At 29.7% G+C, this 18,822-nt stretch overlaps 1 protein-coding gene and 1 long non-coding RNA gene across 2 annotated transcripts; one reads left to right on the top strand and one right to left on the bottom strand.

The window, feature by feature from the left end:
- Positions 1–3,993: 3,993 nt before the first annotated feature.
- On the bottom strand, positions 3,994–16,056 carry LOC101247413 (MADS-box transcription factor). Its single transcript, NM_001365683.1, has 7 exons — positions 15,693–16,056; positions 6,753–6,831; positions 5,618–5,664; positions 5,449–5,548; positions 5,178–5,219; positions 4,457–4,498; positions 3,994–4,370 (listed from the first exon to the last, which is right to left on the bottom strand). Exons 1-7 carry the CDS (start codon positions 15,875–15,877, stop codon positions 4,269–4,271), a joined length of 597 nt encoding a protein of 198 aa, NP_001352612.1. The 5' UTR covers positions 15,878–16,056; the 3' UTR covers positions 3,994–4,268.
- Positions 12,500–12,919, top strand: LOC138340754 (uncharacterized). Its single transcript, XR_011213536.1, has 2 exons — positions 12,500–12,605; positions 12,758–12,919. It is a non-coding gene; the product is annotated as an uncharacterized lncRNA (long non-coding RNA).
- Positions 16,057–18,822: the final 2,766 nt, after the last annotated feature.

Raw genomic sequence — 18,822 nt, 5'->3', positions numbered from 1 at the left:
CACGGAAGAACTAAATATATCTTTCATGTATTTATTTTTGTAAAAATAGCATCATGACTCACTTATATCCTTTTTGACTAATGGCCAAAATTGAATTTTAAGAAAATTTATTTAAAATGTATGTGATATTTTAGTATGGTCCCAATATTAGATTGTGACCCCAATTGAATAACTTCACTTAACCAATTTTTTGAATTATCTAAGACAAACTCTCACATGACTTTTTTTTTTTATTTATGCTTATAAAATTTATTTTTTGTGAAAAAAATTGACCTCCGAAAATCAAAAGAGATCAGTAGAAAAATCTACCTTAAAAGATAGTTCATGAGAAATATTGTTTAAGATTATTTCTAACGTTCGACTTCTATGGGTAGATTATTTTTTGCACCAAGAGCCCCAAAAATATTGCAAATCGACCTCTCAAAGGTAGGGACGTACACCATTTGGATTAAATCAAAAATCAAATCAAATCAAACCGAATTCTAATTAGGATCGATTTTTTGGATTCTTGATTTGGTTTTTGGATTTGTAATTTACTTTGTTTGTTTTTTTGGTTTGATTTCGGTTTTAAAAATTAAAAACCGAAAAATTATATATATATATGTGTGTGTGTGTGTGTATATATATATGTGTGTATATATACACACACATACATATATATATATATATATACCAAACAATTAAAAGGGCATTAGTGAGCTATAAAACATAGCCATAGGAGCAACAAGGCCAAGAATGAGAAACAATATTATCAATTTTGTAGCAAAATTTTTCATTTTCATTTTGAAGGATGCATGCTTGTGACTAAATATAATGCATAGTGTGTATATTAATCTTGGTCAAGCCACTTGGCTTTGATTAATTGTGTTGTTGCCACTTGAGCAACTTTGACACAATTTATAGCCAAAAATTTAAATTAGCATTTAGTGTTGAGGGCTAAAACGTTTGTCCTTGTTGTTATAATAATTGACAATTCAGAATATCATCAAGACATATATGTAATTCAAAGAAAAGTAATGTTTTCATATTTATCACTTGACGTTAGGGATGATCAATTATGACTTGAATAATTTTAATCTAATTTTTAGAATTCAGTTAGAGCTAAAATTCATAATATGCATGACATAAAAAGCAAGATCCATCTCAATTCTTAAACGTACTAGTCCTAGGCGTCCGAAAGAAGGGACGGGGTGAAGAGTCCTGTATAAGGGGCCTCTAAAAGATGAGTATTGTGATATTAATATTTTGAATATGATATGAAAAATTCTCACCTCTCGAGGACTTAACCGATTGAAACCTCCTTCCGCATTTGAAAAAACTATTTTTAGTAATTTGATCTGTAAATGATCTACAAAAATCAATTCTACCACCAAATTTTTAGTCAACTGCTTTCTTTACCTAATCAAGAAAAGTGTTTTCATATTAACTCTAGTTTTATAATTATTAATCAGCCAGAAATGGGCTAAAATCTGAAAGATGACCACATGGTGAGTATTAGCTTAGGTGTGAGAAGCAACTAATTTATGGTTAGGCAAGAAGGCTACTTAAATTATATAATTAGATATATTTCACTAATATATTATTATTATTATTTATACATTCAAATTAAAATCTTTCCGTCATATATTATAGAAAGATACATGTACTTTTATTATCGGATTCACTACCGTTTACAGTTTCTTCTCTCGTTTTATGTAGATATATGCATATGTTTTTAGAAAAATACTTTTTACTTGTAACAAAATTTTCTTTTAAAATAATTTTTTCTTGTTTCTGTTATATTCGATACATAATTAAAAAAATTTAATATACATATCAACACAAAACCAGAAAAATAAATAAATAAATTAGGAGTAGAGCGTTAGAATTACTGGGATAAGATTTTAACTCTTTTTTTAAAAAAAAAATATAAAAAAGAAATTAGAATTAATTCTAGGTATGGAATTAAAAAAACAAAAGGTATAATTTAAATATACTTTTGATACTTTTATCTCTATTTTATAAATTAAACTTAGTAATCAAGTTCCCATTTGCAAATAATAATTTCAGTGTTTTATGAGTGAATTTTCATGATTAAATATTAATTTTTTTAAAAGTAATAATAGAAAACTACTATAACTGACTGACAAACCCATTTTTGCCAATTTCCTCGGTCCAATTAATTGGTCGACATAGTCGTTTAGCGGTTGACAGGTGTGTATCGATCGATTTGGATCGATATTAAAATTTATAATTTTGAATTATTGATATTGTTCGTAATTATAATAATAGTTATTAAATCATTGAAATAGTAATCTTATTGATTATTGATTTATTTATTATTAATTATTATTAATTCAGTTATCAATTAAATTGTTAAGATTTAACATGAAAAAATTTATTAAAATCACTTTAAAATAAAGTGACAAACTAAATAAATTATACACAAGAGTTCACATATTACATCTTGCTTAAAATTGACACATTGTAAAATAATTAAGAGTGTCTGACAGTTAGAAATAAAAATATGATATAAATATAATTTATTAAGAAAAACTTGTATAAATATATTATATTAATAAAATATTTATCATATGTAGCAATAATATTTTTTTTCAATAGACACTTATAATACAATTTTAATGTATATTATAGAGAAAAATTTATAAAATACGATCAATACAAGTTTTATTAATTTATATATAAAATTTAAAATCTTAAATAACCGATAATTCAATAATTTTTTTTTTAAAAAAAAACTATTTTTTATCGAAATAATTAAACCAATAACTCGATATTAGTAAACCAATAGTTTGATTTTGAACAACTCTAAATATTATAATAATAAGTTACTAGAATCATTAAAAGTTATTATCATGTATTAAGTGTTTGTAAAATTAAATTAATCGAACTCCAAAACAATAACGAACGCAAAAAAGAATTGAAAATAAAGTTTCCTCGATGTACGTAGCTGCTTTATAGGCGATTGATCATCGTCGACGTAGTCTTTTCTTTTTGTTTCTCTTTTTGGCCAATGGTGCACGCCCAACACTTGTTTCTTACTAATTTATTTGTATAGAAATAAACAATTCGCCTTTCGAATAATTTACGTGATATATTTTGCTTTTGAAAATATATATTATATAAATTTTAATTAATATTATTTTTGCGCGAGTAACTTATAATAATTTTTGAATATTTAAATTATTTATAACTCGTAATATTAATAAATGTGTCAGATAAATTGAAGGAGAGAACGATAGATTAATTTAATTAATGAATATATGAAAAGTGTGTATTTAATTAATTAGTATATATTTTATTTTATTAGAACACGTAGATTTTTTACCTATATATAGTTTGTTCGAGTGACATATGAAAGAATTGGAGTATTGTGGGGAAAATTAATTTCAGAAGAAAAACATGCATTAGATTTCTTCATGAATAAATCTGTAAGTCCAAACTGATTTCACTATTCTTTTCTCAAGTTTGATTTTGTTGCTCTCGATGACTCGTGAAGTTAGAGTTTTAAGTTTATCGGATATTTAATCTTTTAGTTATTTAAAAATATTTAGTTTCAAAATAAATATAAAGTTTCCGTTAAAAAATTAGAATGTAGAAAACTTCTAGCTCCGATTGTGTAAAAGATTTTGGTTTATTAAGCATATCTGTTGGTTGTTTTTCCGAATCGTCTGTATTGTTTATTGCGATAGTGAAATAAAAAATTTCGTTAGAAATATTCACCTTCGATATCTATAATTATATCATCCTAACACTTAGTATTGGTACACTTTATACTAAAAGGATTTGATTTCATTTTGCAGTAAATATAATATATACGCTCCTAATTTGATTTTTATTGACATTTATATTTTTAAATTTCGGACATGCGCAACTAAACACATCAACATGGATATAAAATTAAATAAATAGACGCAAACTTCCTCAAACTCCCTACCTGACACTTGCGTTTGAACATACATGAAATCTCAGAGACCCAACTTAAACGACATATTTATGTAATTTTGCAATATTACTCTTCACAAAAAAATCATAACAATAATGTGTAGGGTAATCAATTTCAAGTACTCCATTATACAACTTAAAAAGAGGGAAAAATAGGCATATAAGTCACCCTCTAGTAAATATGTCAAAGTAGAGAAGTTAACTTTAATCATCATCCATTAGAAACAAGAACAAGGATGAATAATTATTAGTTTTATTGAAACTAATTTTGCAGGTTCCTCTGGTGCAGAAGCAAGGCTTTTCGACGAATACGACGATAATCACTAGAAGAAATTCAGGGTAACTTTTTGTTGTCCACAAATCATGTGGGGTGCTGGAAGGTCAGACATTTCATTCACTTTTGTGTTTTTCTTGATACTAGCTATCTGTATTGAACATAATGCATATTGTTAGTTAAAAAACATGAAAGAGGTTCACTTTTTGATAGCAAATTTTGTGTGATAATGCTTACATTGTCCTCCAGATGTTTCTTTTCCTCTAGCAGCAGTTTTTCCTGCAATAATTAAAGGGTATCATGGAAAAATTAACATGATACTAAAGATATCTGATAAGAATTGAGAACTAACTATTGATTACAATGCTTCATAGGGCTGTAGAAAGCATGTAATCCTATTAACTCCGTCGACTTTCTAGGAGCAAACCAATTGTATGAGATTTGAGCAAAAGAGAGGACTAGTTTATAAGTCCGGTGGTCAATTAAGTCTTTTAACATACTTTAGACCATCCTATCAAGAAACGGACAAGGACAAGTGGATGTTTTGTGCCCTCCTTTTCCACAATAAGCTAATCGACTATATTAAGATTACATTATCAACATGGTGTGCAAGCTCTAGAGACTAGTCCTCAGTTGAAGTCAAGGATAGTGTGTCCTATAACCCCGGAAAAGAGGAAATGTTTCAACTACAGAGTTTTACATGTTGCTCGGATCCTTCAAAAATTTCTGCCGCGGTTTTTGAAGGACTATCTTTGACGAGTTCGAGCAAACATAGGATGAAAATTGAAATGAAGCTATTTGTTTTCTGATATATGAAGGTTTGAATAAGAAAAACCTAAATCCAATGCACCTAGATCTGAGAGTCAAAGTTCCTGCTGCATAGAGATTTCGCAAGACAAAGATGGATAAATCAAACTCATGACTTCAGGAGAAACTAGCAATGGAAATGAAAATTTACCTTCTCATGAAGAACCTTAGCAGATTCAAGCATCAAATGTGTCTGCACAAAACAAAAGTATTTAGTGTTGCTTCATTCTGAGGTACTAATTTAGAACCAGATTATAATACTGAAGTCGAACATTATTTAGAAAAGAAATGTGAATTCTTGTAGAACACAGAATAAAAGTAAAACAAAAATAAGAGGTGTAGCCAGTGGCGGAGCCAAGATTTCCCGAGTTCCGATTGATGCAATTCCTATAGGGGCGAGGTACAGAGGAAAGTAGATAGACCTTTCTAGCTCTGAGATGTATTAGAGCAGTTTGAAGTTCGTTTTCCAAATGGATAAGGTCAGTCAAAGTGAGACCATCAGCATTTGTTTCCTCGAGTTGCCTATCAAATTGAGACGGAAAATAAGTGGTATAAGCTTTAAGAAACAAAAGTGAAGAATAAGATTAGTACCTTTCTGTTGTTTGTAGCAGTTCTCCCATTGTTGTGAACCCCGACACCTCAAAATGATTGGAAAATTTTCAGTGCAAACAATGTGAGTATGATTGTCCAAGATAATAACGAATAACACCAAAGTTATTAATGTGGATACATTGCACAATATGCAATGAAGCGAGGATAAGTTACTAATCAACCATATTAGCTTAACATGAATGAACAACTATGCACAGCCAGGATTTGACGAAATACTATGCATGTCAGCGTAACTCATTTTAGTCTAGCAACAATGAGATTTTTCTTTTTATAGGTACATTTTAGTTGAACAACAACACGATCTTTGCTGCACTATGATGAGAGTGAGCATTATTATAATTTGGCCTTCCCATTCAGGGAGCTGGAACACCAAAGTAACGTCTATGTATAAAAATTGTATTTGGGCATGATTTTAGGGGCAGATTTTCACAAAAGAAAATAAAACATTGCTTGTTCATGAAATTTAGTTAGTTTCTGAAAATGTCTTCGAGAAAATTTTAAGTTCCAAAAACTGGTCTAGAGCAATTTTTGGATGAAATTTCACTTCCACTTCATAACTTTGATTTTTTAAAAGATAAAATGAATCTTCATATTATTTTAAAGTGAAATGCATGTCCATAAGCAACTTCAAATTCCAAAAACTATTTTTCAACAAACTTCAAAAACTTATTTCTTTCAAGTTTCGACCAAAACTATGGCCAAACACTAGCTTAGAGCCTATTTGGATGGACTTGTTTTAAGTGCTTTTAAGCCAAGATAGTTTTTTTAAGCGCACTTGTTTTTAAGTTAACATAACAAAAATAAGCCAAAAATCACAAGTCAAAGATTCCTAATAGCTTAAATCTATAAACGATAAGTTATAAGACCATCCAAAATGATTCGTAGCAACTTCAGACCTCGGAAATAGTTCTGTCTAGATATTTATAAATCAGGTCTGCTCCCCTTTTTTAAAGGGTGCAAGTTCAAAGTTACTTAACATTAGACGGAGGCTAAGAGTAACCAAATTAATTGAGAACCTAAACATATGGACATACAGAGCACTTATTTCATGTAGCAAGAGAGGATTCTGATTAATTAAAATATATACGTTGACAGCAGTCAACTAATCAAATACCTCTGCGACCTGGATTTCTGCATTGATCTCTTTTTCTGCTCCAACATGGCTTTCATATCGTCGAAGCATCGCTGTCATACTGGAAAAAATATCATCAGATATGCTTGTTAGTTGTTGGTGGGTAAGTACTAGGAAAATATCATGAAGAGCAGATCATGTTGTATAGGTTTAAACTTAAAGAGTGCACCAGAAATTGGAAAACGAACATATTTTATGTTCATTTTCATGGGGTATGTAGGCACTAAACCATGGAAAATTCCTTCTTCATGGATAAATAACAAAAGGGAAGCCCTCTTTTAATTAGTAAGATAAGATATAGATGGCTGGGAGGATTCAAAATAGGTTTCCTAAAATCTGAACTACATGTTAGCGCAATGGCCAAAAAGCCGTTACGGCTTTGTAGGGTCGAAAATCTTTCTTCCGCTTTCAGTGATTTCCTAAAAGCTGAACTGCATGTTAGCACAACGGCCATAAAGCTGTTTCAGCTTGAAGGGTCGAAAATCTTTCTTCCGCTTTCAATACCTGTCTCAAATCGGATTCAATTAGTTTCTCCCTTTGTGCAAGCACTTGGTTCGCCTTGTTTGTGTTACATTTTGTGATCTTTTACTTCAATCTGCATTTTCCGGATAGCGGAGACCCAATTTTGATATTTGATTCGAGTGTAAGCTCTCGTTCATACATTCATATGAGATTTTGTGTCCAACAGCTTGGAACTGTTTGTATATGTAGCTCAAATTAACCCGCAAGAGGAAATCTGTTTTACGCTATTCTTATAAGAATTCGGGTGTTCGATAGGGGTGTGGATTTAGAGATTTGATCCTCTATAATCAAAATTTTAAGAGTGGGGCTTGGAATTAGGCAATAAAACTAAAAATATGCCTAATTTGTGGTGGGCTAATTAGAAGGAAAGCAATGCACAAATATTTAAGAGCAAGTTTGAATATGTAATTATTAAGTACATATGCATCTCCTTGTTTTTGGTGTAGCATGGTCATTGCAAATGATATAGAGGTGATGGTAGACTTCTTGAGTTCATTACACATCACGCAGTGACATTTAACTTGTAAATATCTTTAAAATCACCTTCTGATCGCGAACTTTTAGATATAAATATCTTTTAAGGATAAAAAGAACATATGCCTAAATTATGATTTCACCCCTAGTTTTTTTTTAAAAAAGATAAATTCAGAAGTCATTATATGTCTCGAATTTCTCTATCGATTTTGGTCAAAGTACCCAAAATCTATTGACCACACTTGGTACGAATTCCACGCCCGCATGCATGTCGAATCGACACGTGTACGACACTAAGAATTGGTGCAATTTAGCATTTAATAAACAACTACATATGTTTAGTCCAAAACTAATAATCACAAGCATGAATAACAAATATATGTCCAAAACTAATAATCATAAGCATGAATAACAAATATATGAAAAAAGAAATTGGATAAAAATTTATGTTTAAATGAAATATTAATTGTTTAATGTCGTCTCTTTAGAAGAGGCTCATTGTAATGGAAAAGAATGTCTTAGAACCTTACTGACGACACCAAATTACACATTAGTGAGACAAAGTGATCAACACGTTTTGCGCCTCGCATCGGGTTTTAAGCGCGCCTTTGATAACACTGAAATTAAGGTATTTATAGTAGTAATGTACTATATTCTTATGTCGTATGTTGATGAATTTATTATCTTAGTCGAAGATTATATCACAATATTTGATGGTATTCATCTAAATTCAAGTATAAAAAGAGGTTTATATGTATTATTTTGTTTTATTTTTGTAAGATTTACTATTATTTATTATTAATTATTTCTTACTTATAGCCCAAGTTTACTTGTAATCCAAGTAATACCATAATTAGTATTTAATAAGGAATAGATCTCGTCCGTATATTGGTAACATGATGGACGTATCAGATTAAATCATAACCTCTATAAATTGATCCTCTCTCTACTCATTAGCGTTAATCACATATTCTCTACAATAATTTCATCGCTGACGGTTGTGATAAAATAAAGTTAAGGCAAGAAGGTAGAAACCATTTATGACTAATGCTTCTGTCTTTCTCTGTGATGATGTCTTCCTCATCAAATATGTGCTCCTAACAATTTCTATGTAAGATTATCGTGTTCAAGATCGTGATATTATGTATTCAAGTATTTGATCTATGTGGCATCAAAGCCCGAATTGTTTGAACATATAATCTTTATAAATTATATAACTGCATCAGCCTTGGTAGGGTAAAAAAGAGTAATTACCGCCCCCATTCCTAAATAAATAAATAATTATGTTTTGTTTTAGATTGCATAAATTCTAAATATTTTAGTTTCTCCCATAATGTAATAATTATATTCTCTTTTAGATTGTGTAATAAATTAAATTTATCGTTATATTAAGTAATAAATTATATGTGCGTACTTAGTGCAAATATAGTTTGTTAGTCACCAAAGTGCTAAACTAGAAAATTAATGTTTACACATAATATTTATGTTCACTTGACATATGTGGATTAGTACAATTCATTATTTTTTGGCACCTTCAATATTCTAAGATAAACCAGGTCTGATTTTTCAATTTGATGCATGCATTATGTTTTAATAGTTTGTTAGTCATCAATGTGTCCAAACAAAAATGTTTAAAATTATTCGCATACAAAAAAATTTATGATGTTATGTGTGCTTTGTATTTATATAATTTGCTAGTCACCAAAGTGATCAAACTAGAGAAATTAACGTATACACATATCATGTTTATGATCATTTGATGTATGTATTATGTTTTTATATTTTGTTAGTCACCAAAGTGGCCAAACAAAAAATTTTAAAATTATTCGCATGCACAAAAATTTTATGATGTTATGAGTGCTTTGTATTTCTATAGTTTGTTAGTCACCAAAGTGGTTAAACTATTAGAGAAAATTAACGTCTACACATATCATGTTTATGATCACTGACGCATATATTATGTTTCTATAGTTTGTTAGTCACCAAAGTGGTCAAATTAATGTTTAAAATTATTCACATGCACAAAATTTTATATAAGTTTGTTAGTCACCAAAGTGGTCAAACTAGTATGCTTAAGAAAAATATGCACTCATAAAATTGTCATTTATCTATGAAGGTTAATTAAATGCCTATATTATAAAATAAATAGATAAATTTACTTTCACTATTGTTAGAACTTAAATTTTTTTAACAATGGCGAATCTCTATTCTACGAATAATGAAAAATTATGAGGTAAATTAATATTTTCAATCAAACATATGTTGTATATCCAAAGATGTCGGATATGTTTGCTTAAAATTATATAATTGTCTATTAAAGATTTTTAAAATGACATTTAAATTATGATAGTGTGTCATAGTATATATATCCAAAGGAGAATTACGATGTACTTTTATCGTTTTACTGAATTCACATTATTTTTTATGTGTATATGTCTATTTGCAATTACTCCTTTTCATTCGCATGCTCCACCTGTTACTGTGTTCAACGGATTGAACTTCTCTGAATGTAATGAACAAGTTAAGTTTCACTTAAGTGTGATGAATCTTTGACTTGAGTCTGCTGAATAATAAACCTACTGCAATTACTGATAAGAGCAGTAATAATGATAAATCTTTTCATCAATCATGGAAATGCTCTAATAGATTGAGCCTTATGTTCATGCGAACTGTTGCTAACAACATTAAGAGTATCATTTCACAAACAGAAAGTGTCAGGAAATATCTGAAGTTTGTGGAAGAACGTTTTCGTTATGTTGACAAGTCTCTCGCTGGTACATTAATGGTTGAACTCACGGCCATGAAGTTTGATAGGTCACGTAGTATACAAAATCATACCGAGATGATTAACATTGCATCAAGACCTCGAACCTTGAGGATGAAAGTGGATGACACCTTCTTAGTTCAGTCTATTCTGAATCATTGTCTCTTGAGTATAGACCATTCCAAATAGCTATAACACTATTAAGGATAAGTGGGATGTTAGTGAATTGTCCAATATGTTTACTCAAGAGGAGTCAAGACTTACGACGCAAAGAGGTCATTCCATTAACCTCATAGGTCAATGAGCTTGTAAAGGACTTAAAGTGAAAGCCAACAAGTTTAAGAAAAAGAAAACACTTGCTAAAGTTTCATAGGATGCTTGTAAGGAACTCAAGGTTGATGCATGTCACATCTGTAAAGAAAAAGACAATATAAGAAAGATTGCCTGAAACGTAATGTTTGGTTTGAAAAGAAAGGTACATTTGGTGTTTTTGTATGTTTCGAATCAAATTTAGTAGAAGTTCCTAATAATACTTGGTGACTTGATTCTAGTGCAACTACTCATGTATCCACTATGTTGTAGGAATTTACTACGATCCAAATTTTTTTAAAAAAATCTCTTGTACATGGGAAATTGCATGAAGGCTAAAATTGAAGGTATAAGGACTTATTGACTTATCGTTGATCTTGGGGATTGAACATCGGCTTGATCTATTACAGACTCTCTATGTTCCTTCAATTTTTAGGAATTTGATTTCTCTTTCAAGACTTGATGTTTCTGGATTTAATTTAAGTCTGGACATGGTTGTTTCAATGTTTATATAAGAATACTATTTTTATGGTTCTTGTGTTCTTATTGACAATTTATATAGATTAAAACTCTATAATAATTAGAGTAGTTCACTAAATGAAAGTTCTGCTTATTTGTGGCATAAACATTTGGGTCATGGATCCAAAGAACGATTAAAAAGATTAACAAAGAATGAAGTTCTTGCAAATTTGAATTTTTCTGATCTTTGATATATGTTTGGATTGCATTTAAGGAAAGCAAACCAAACATACCAAGAAAGATGTCACAAGGAGCACTCAGCTTCTTGAAATAATACACACTGATATTTGCGGACTCTTTGATGTTCCATCTTTTGATGGAGAAAAATATTTTATCACCTTTATTGATGATCTTTCATGTTATGAATTTATCTATTTGTTGAATGAAAAGTCTCAAGCGGCGGACACTCTCAAAGTGTATGTTAATGAGGTAAAAGACAATTAGATAGAAAAGTGAAAATCATTAGCTAGACCAGATAGAGGTGATGAATATTATGGAAATTGTAATTAACCAGAACAATGTCTAGGTCTATTTGCAAAATTTCTTGAGAATGATGAAGTTGGTGGGAGTGTTGAACGACAAAGTGTGAAAATTAATGAGGTAAGCGTAAATATTTCATTGCCCATGAATGTACCTACTTCCACACCAATCACAAATGTTGTTCGTGTGAAAATTAATGGGGTAAGCGTAAATATTTCATTGCCCATGAATGTACCTACTTCCACACCAATCACAAATGTTGTTCCTCTTGTTAAAGAACACTTTGACAAGGAAGTATGTAGCTTAAAATTTATGTACAATCGCCATAACTTGCATTAGTACTTTGTTATATTGTGGTATGTATGATGGATATTATAAAAGATATCTATTGTATGCGCAACTAATGCTTATTAAATATTAATGTTATATGGTTATTGGGCCAAGTGGGAGAATGTAAGAATTACTATTATTTATTATTAATTATTTCTTACTTATGACCCAAGTTTACTTGTAATCCAAGTAATACCATAATTAGTGTTTAATAATGAATAGATCTCGTCCATACATTGGTTACTTGATGGACGTACCAAATTAAATCATAACCTCTATTAAATTGGTCCTCCCTCCACCCATTAGGTTTAATCACATATTCTCTACAATAATTCTATCGCAGACGGTTGTGATAACATAAAGTTAGGGCAAGGAGGTAGAAAACAATTTATGAATAACGCTTCCGTTTTTCTTTGTGATGATGTCTTCCTCATCAGGTATATGCTCTTAACAATCTCTATGTGAGATTTTCGTGTTCAAGATCCTAATATTATGTATTCAAGTATTTAATCTTACAATTTTAACCAACCGAATTTGGTATGGCCTTTATTACGATTTGCCTAATATTTTGTTTTTTCTTTTGATGTAGATATGTTGAGGTCGAGGACGAATCCATTTCATCAGTAAAAAAGAATGGTACGATTTTAGAAGGTCAAGAAGAATGTTTACCCATGCTAAAACCAAAAGTATTCACGGATTGTTGCATGTTGAAAAAACTTCAAGATATGGTTAACAGATGTTTAAAGAGTCATATTGAATAATTTTGGGATCTCAATGACTCAGTTGAAGATTGGGTTGGGGGCTCAATGTCCTTCGAAACTCAAGTCTAGTACATTGCACTTTGGCTTTGGTTGTTCCCCCTTGTGATCCTACCAAAGCACCTAAGAGCTACTTGAAAAACCAACATAGGAATATGAGGCACAAACTCGAATAAAATTAACGATCTAATTTGACGCGTCGGGCAATTTATTGAGCAAAGTGCTCCATGTTGGCAAAGTGTTGTAAGTGGATTGAACGTTACGCATACATTAAGCCACATAAATTGAAGCTTCCTAAAATTATCAACTCAGACCCACACCTTGTGAAAAGCTTATCAAGCAAGGGGTGTGCTAGTCTAGCAAAGAGAATAGAATCTTAGTTTAGAAAATTTCATCTTTTTCTTAGAATATTAAGGGTTTATATACATGTTTGCATGTGTGAGAACAAGAGACTCATTTCAGGGAGGAGATAATTAGATTTTGACGATTGAGAAACCCATTAATTCAGAGGTAAGAGAATACTTATGCTCGAATTGAACTTAAGTGTGTACTTATATGACGTGATTCCTTACATTTTACATCTTTATATATTAGGTGTTCTATTATGTTTCTCTTGGATGATTGACTTTATCAGGATAAACACGTGTTTACCAGGTTGTTACTCAAATGTTATGATTAGATTTCGATTGTTCCAGTATTTGAGTTATTTATCTAATCTCACCATATAAAAATTAGGTTATATTAGTTCCTTTAGTTTAGGAGAGTTAGTTGCACTCTTGGGATATTTAGGTGATATATATCATTTAATAAAATCATTCAACTTTTTGCACTCTTGGGATATTTAGGTGATAGATATCATTTAATAAAATCATTCAACTTTTGTTTATATTCTCGTAAGGGTAAGCCTATCGATCATTACTCTTATTAGTAAAAGATCTTTCTTTTTGGTAATATCCATCGAAATGTTATCTTATTGTTTTGAGAAAATGGTCAAAACCACGTCTAAACTATCACTTTTTCTTAAATTTCACACCCTAACTATCAATTGTTCTTTGTTCCTACTTGAACTATCATCATTTATGTCTTAAAACACACTTCAACTATTTGTTGTTCCCTTTACCTACCTGAATGATAATGACAGTTTAGATAGGGAAAGGGCAGATCTGGTAGTTAAAGTGTGTTTTAATGCATAATGGTGATAGTTAAGATAGTAAAAAGTAACACTTGATAGTTGAGGTAAAAGTTTTTTTTAATGACAAGAAAACCTGCAGCCGCTACCCTTTGAATGCGCATAGAGTAAAACCTCCGCTCCTATGCAATAGCTCACAAATCACATAGAAGAGGTAACCCACACTAGGCAAGCCCGGAGCGACGAGCTCGATCCAGAAAGTAAACCTCAACTAAAAACTTTCACACCTTTTATTTGAGGTGTGGAAGTTGTTAAAAGTCTATAATTCTTGTGTTTTTTTGATCATTAACTCTTCTGTTTTTATTAGATGATTAGTTTGAATTCTATTTACATCAAATACTTTACCTCAATCAAAGTCTCTCGTCAATTGTGGCAAACTTAACTACTTTTTGGAGATTGAACCAAAGTTTGTTGCATATAGGATTGTCTTATCATAGATATACATCTTTGAGATACTATTAGAACTAGATATGGCTGAGTACAAATGGATCACCACACCCATATGATCAAGTTCAACATCGAAAGAAATTGGTGGTTTACCCCTACGAATGCAATGTTAAATCGGTGCACACTTGATATATTGCTACTTATCTTCCAACACGTTTTGATATTACATTTGCTCTAAACAAGTTATCCCAATTCATCCGTGTCTCGAGCTTGCAGCATTGAAAGGTGATAAAAGCATTGTTCGAAACTCAAGTCGCCAACAACCTTTTGTCTACAAATACTTCATCATTCTGACATGAACTTATATATGTATGCCGATGTTAACTACGCGATCCAATTGATAGATTCTCCACTTTAATGTGACGTGGTCAATATGCACCTGAGCAAGATGCATCTCAATTCTCATTTTTGATATCCGCCCACCATATTAAATTGCCCATGCACCAACCAAATGTTCAACCCTGAACATAAGAAGGTGTATAGTTCCACATCAGTCCTTAACTTTAAGGGGTGGGTGGTATGTTCAATATAGTTTGGACAATCCTCATCTTTTGAGCTAACTTTGGAGGTTGAGTTAGGCAACCCAAAATCCATTGTTATTAGGATTAGATTTAGTTTGATCATTTGATTTTTTTTTATCTAAGCTTAGTTATCCATAAGATTATATTAGGTTAGTGCCTGTTTGGATTGCCTGATTAAAAGTAATTTACAAAATAAAAATTAAAAGTCTATGAGTAATGCTACCCTACTTTTCATTTTTGACTTATTTTTAAAAAAATTAGCCTAAAAGTAAGTACTTAAAAAACACTTGCTCAAACACCTACAAAAAAAAGTGCACACGCAATAAGTTAATCCAAACAAGCACTAAATTCAAGTGAGTTGGTTACACTCTTCATGTTTTAAAGTGATTAAAACTCATTCAATTGAAGTGAACTGTTGCCCCAACAGTATTATGTTGACATCCTTCATATCACATGCAAAAAAAATAATGTAAACTCTCTTATGCATATCAATAAACATCACTACCAAAAACTGCACCGCTAGTAAATAAACGTGTCAATTCAACAAACTATTCGTCTTCCTAACAGATCAACACGATAATCGAGGGAAAATTGATATGCATATCTAACCTGTTATTGCTGGAGAATTCATGGAGTCTACCACGATTTGAGATGATAACAACAGCAACATCGACATCGCAGAGAATAGAAATTTCTTTAGCTTTCTTCAATAAACCCTTCCTCCGTTTACAGAACGCAACTTGCCTGCAATTTTTATCTTGAATTCGCTTAATTTCTACCTTCCTTCGCCCCATTTTTTCGCCGATTAAAAGCCCTAATCCACAAATTTCATATGTCTAGAAGATTCTCCAATCATCGCCGTTACTCCCAACCCAATCTTTCTCTTTTTTTTTTTTTGTGTGTGTGTGATGTTACAGTTACCATTTTTTGTTCTTTTTCTCTCTGCACTCAAATTAAATCTCTTGGGTCCCTTTCAGTCCTCAATTTCTTTTCCTCTTCTCCTGTTTTTCTTTTTACTTTATATATCAGTTATTACTACTAATTGTGATAATTTGGTGCAAGACAAGGGGAAGATAGATGGCAAATTGACTAGTTCTAATTTTAGCTTGTGATTGAAAAATAGTGAGAAATATCTCTGACATGTTTTTTTTTTTAATTTACGTAAATTTTATAATTAATTATTTAGATATATTCTAGAAATTTTATCAAGTTTTGATGTGATTAGATTGATCACATGTGTCTCGAGATATATCGAGTTAAAATTAGGTGTAATTTATTTTTAAAGATATTGTATTCAGATAGATTTGTATATAGCTGGTATTATATTTTATAAAAAATTTCGGTCTATCGATACATGCATTTAGTGTGGAATATGGACTAATGATATACGTGTATATGAGATATATGACAAATTTCGTTTGTCCCCTCTCTTCGTTTTAGTATATTTAATAGCAAAAGTATATATATCTTTTAAGTGTATCTTTCTCGATATAATATATAAATTATAATTAAAAAATATAATTAATAGTACGATATATAATATTTTAAATATAAGAATTAAGGCATAATACATAAACATGATTCTTAACTTGACGTCAGTTGAAATTATGATTTTTAACTTTGAGTGTATAAAAAAACACCTAAACTTGTATAAATTTTAATAAGTAAACACACATGCCCTACGTGATATAATACATATAAAATATCATGTAGGACATAAAATTGTCATGTATGGTGACAGAATGAAAGTGTCTATTTATTTAATTTTAAATGTCTACTAATATATATCTAAAATTAAATATTAAACAAATTAAAAATTATATTTATATATTATACGAAGAATTAAACATCACCCAAAATGAGTGAATCCGTTCACAAACTTAAAGGATAAGTATGTTAGGGGTGATGTTAGTTTTGTACGATAGAAGAAAAAGATAGTACTTCTCTGAATTTCAGCTCATTGGATGGAATTTGGTCCAGAGAAAATTAAGAACAATGAAATATTAAACAATTCTAATTAATGAGTTTTCATCAGATTATCAAAATGATTTTTAAATCGATAAGTTTATAATTAAATTATTTTTATACAGTAAAGAAAAAAAAGAAAATTGTAAGTTGAAAGGAATATATAATTTTTTATGTGAAGAAAAAAAGGCTTATTATATAAATTTTTCAGGAACTTTACCCTCTAAAAATTTAAGTTTGAACAATTTATTAGTCGTGCTTTTAAAAAATATATATTATAATTTTTTTAAAATATAACTTAAATAATTTTCACATCTCAATCGAATTATTAAAATTAAATTAGATCTGAGTTGATGAATTACTCGTAAGGTCAATCAAAAATAATTAGTTCAACTAGAGCTCATTTCAATTCCTATAAAGCCTTCATCCTCCTCCTTCAAAACAATCATCATTCACTAGCCACCTTTGTCAACTTTTGCTTCATTCTATTATTTTTAAAAAAAATAACTTTAATAAATGCTATAATTTAGTCACACAACATGACAATGACAATATAAATAGGTATAATATATAAATATGTTTTAAATTTGATTTTAAATTATACTTATGCCTTTTAATTTTAAATGTGTGCATAGAGATACTTAAACTTATATAAAGTTGAATAAATAGACACATGTCCTACATTCATCATGCATGTCAATTTTCGTCCGACGTGATGTCCTACGTGTATTATGTTATGTAGGACTCATGTGTTTGTTTATTTAAAAGTTGGATAGTTAAAGTGCATTATTAAAATTGAAGGTCAAAGTTAAAATTTAAAACCAAGTTTAGGGTTCAAATTTTCATTTCGAAAAGACAAAGCTACAATAAAATAAGAATATAGTTATAGTATGTAAAAAATGAAAAAAGAGAAGATATTTAATGAATAAAAATATTTTTTTTAAGTTAGAATTTTATCGTTCTCCATTTCATTTTATTTAACGATACTCTTTTTAAAGAATTATTTATAAGGATTTCATCTAACAAATATTTCTTTTTTTTAATGTAATTACTCATAATTTAACTTTTTTAAAATTATTTAACATTTAATAAGATGATTCATAACGATATACTCGTTAAAATATAGAGTATTACTCTATTTTGTTTTTTTTTAAATAATCAGGATAATATTAAGATTTTTGCACATCGGCATATAATTTGGAAGCATATAAGTATTTTTCCTATACCTCTATGGACCAAACTTTGGCCAATAAACAAATTCAGGGAATTAGTGTCACTTCTGCGGTACTTATCCTTCAAGTCTGTGAATATTTATTTTGATATTTTATTTTTATTTATTAATTTATTAAATAAAAATTAACGTGTTAAAATATTTTTAATAATTTAATTCGCAAGTTAGATATTTAATTTGTTATTTTAAACTAAGTTATGTAATATTTTATCGAATTCATAAAAAATAAATTTAATTATTTTTTGTCTTATTTAACACAAATCTAAAAGTACTTACGTATCTTCAGAGACATAATATACGTCAGCAATTAAACAACAAAATTTGTGTTATAATTATAATAATATAAAATTTTAGCTTCCATTATATTTTAATCATTTGTTTATCGACTACCGATTTAAGCGGCCGCATCATAGCCAGTGTCGCTCTCTCTATTTTTATTGCCACGTATTTAGCTAAATTTTGTAAATTTATCTTCTTTTAACATCTTTATTTGGACGTTTGTTACTTTGTTTGTATTTATATCGTTAATTTAAATATAATTTT

Source organism: Solanum lycopersicum, chromosome 12 (assembly GCF_036512215.1).
Source record: "Solanum lycopersicum chromosome 12, SLM_r2.1".
NCBI classification, from domain to species: domain Eukaryota; kingdom Viridiplantae; phylum Streptophyta; class Magnoliopsida; order Solanales; family Solanaceae; genus Solanum; species Solanum lycopersicum.
Note: the sequence above shows the minus strand (reverse complement) of the source record. Positions and strands in the feature narration are given on the sequence as shown.

What these genes read in the sequence shown, in the direction of transcription:
- LOC101247413 (NM_001365683.1), bottom strand. Translation starts at nt 15,877, where the DNA reads ATGGGGCGAAGGAAGGTAGAAATTAAGCGAATTCAAGATAAAAATTGC. An exon ending in CTGCTACAAACAACAGAAAG is followed by an intron (nt 5,549 to 5,617) that starts GTACTAATCTTA and finishes TCAATTTGATAG; the next exon opens with GCAACTCGAGGAAACAAATG. An exon ending in AGAAACATCTGGAGGACAAT is followed by an intron (nt 4,371 to 4,456) that starts GTAAGCATTATC and finishes TGTTCAATACAG; the next exon opens with ATAGCTAGTATCAAGAAAAA.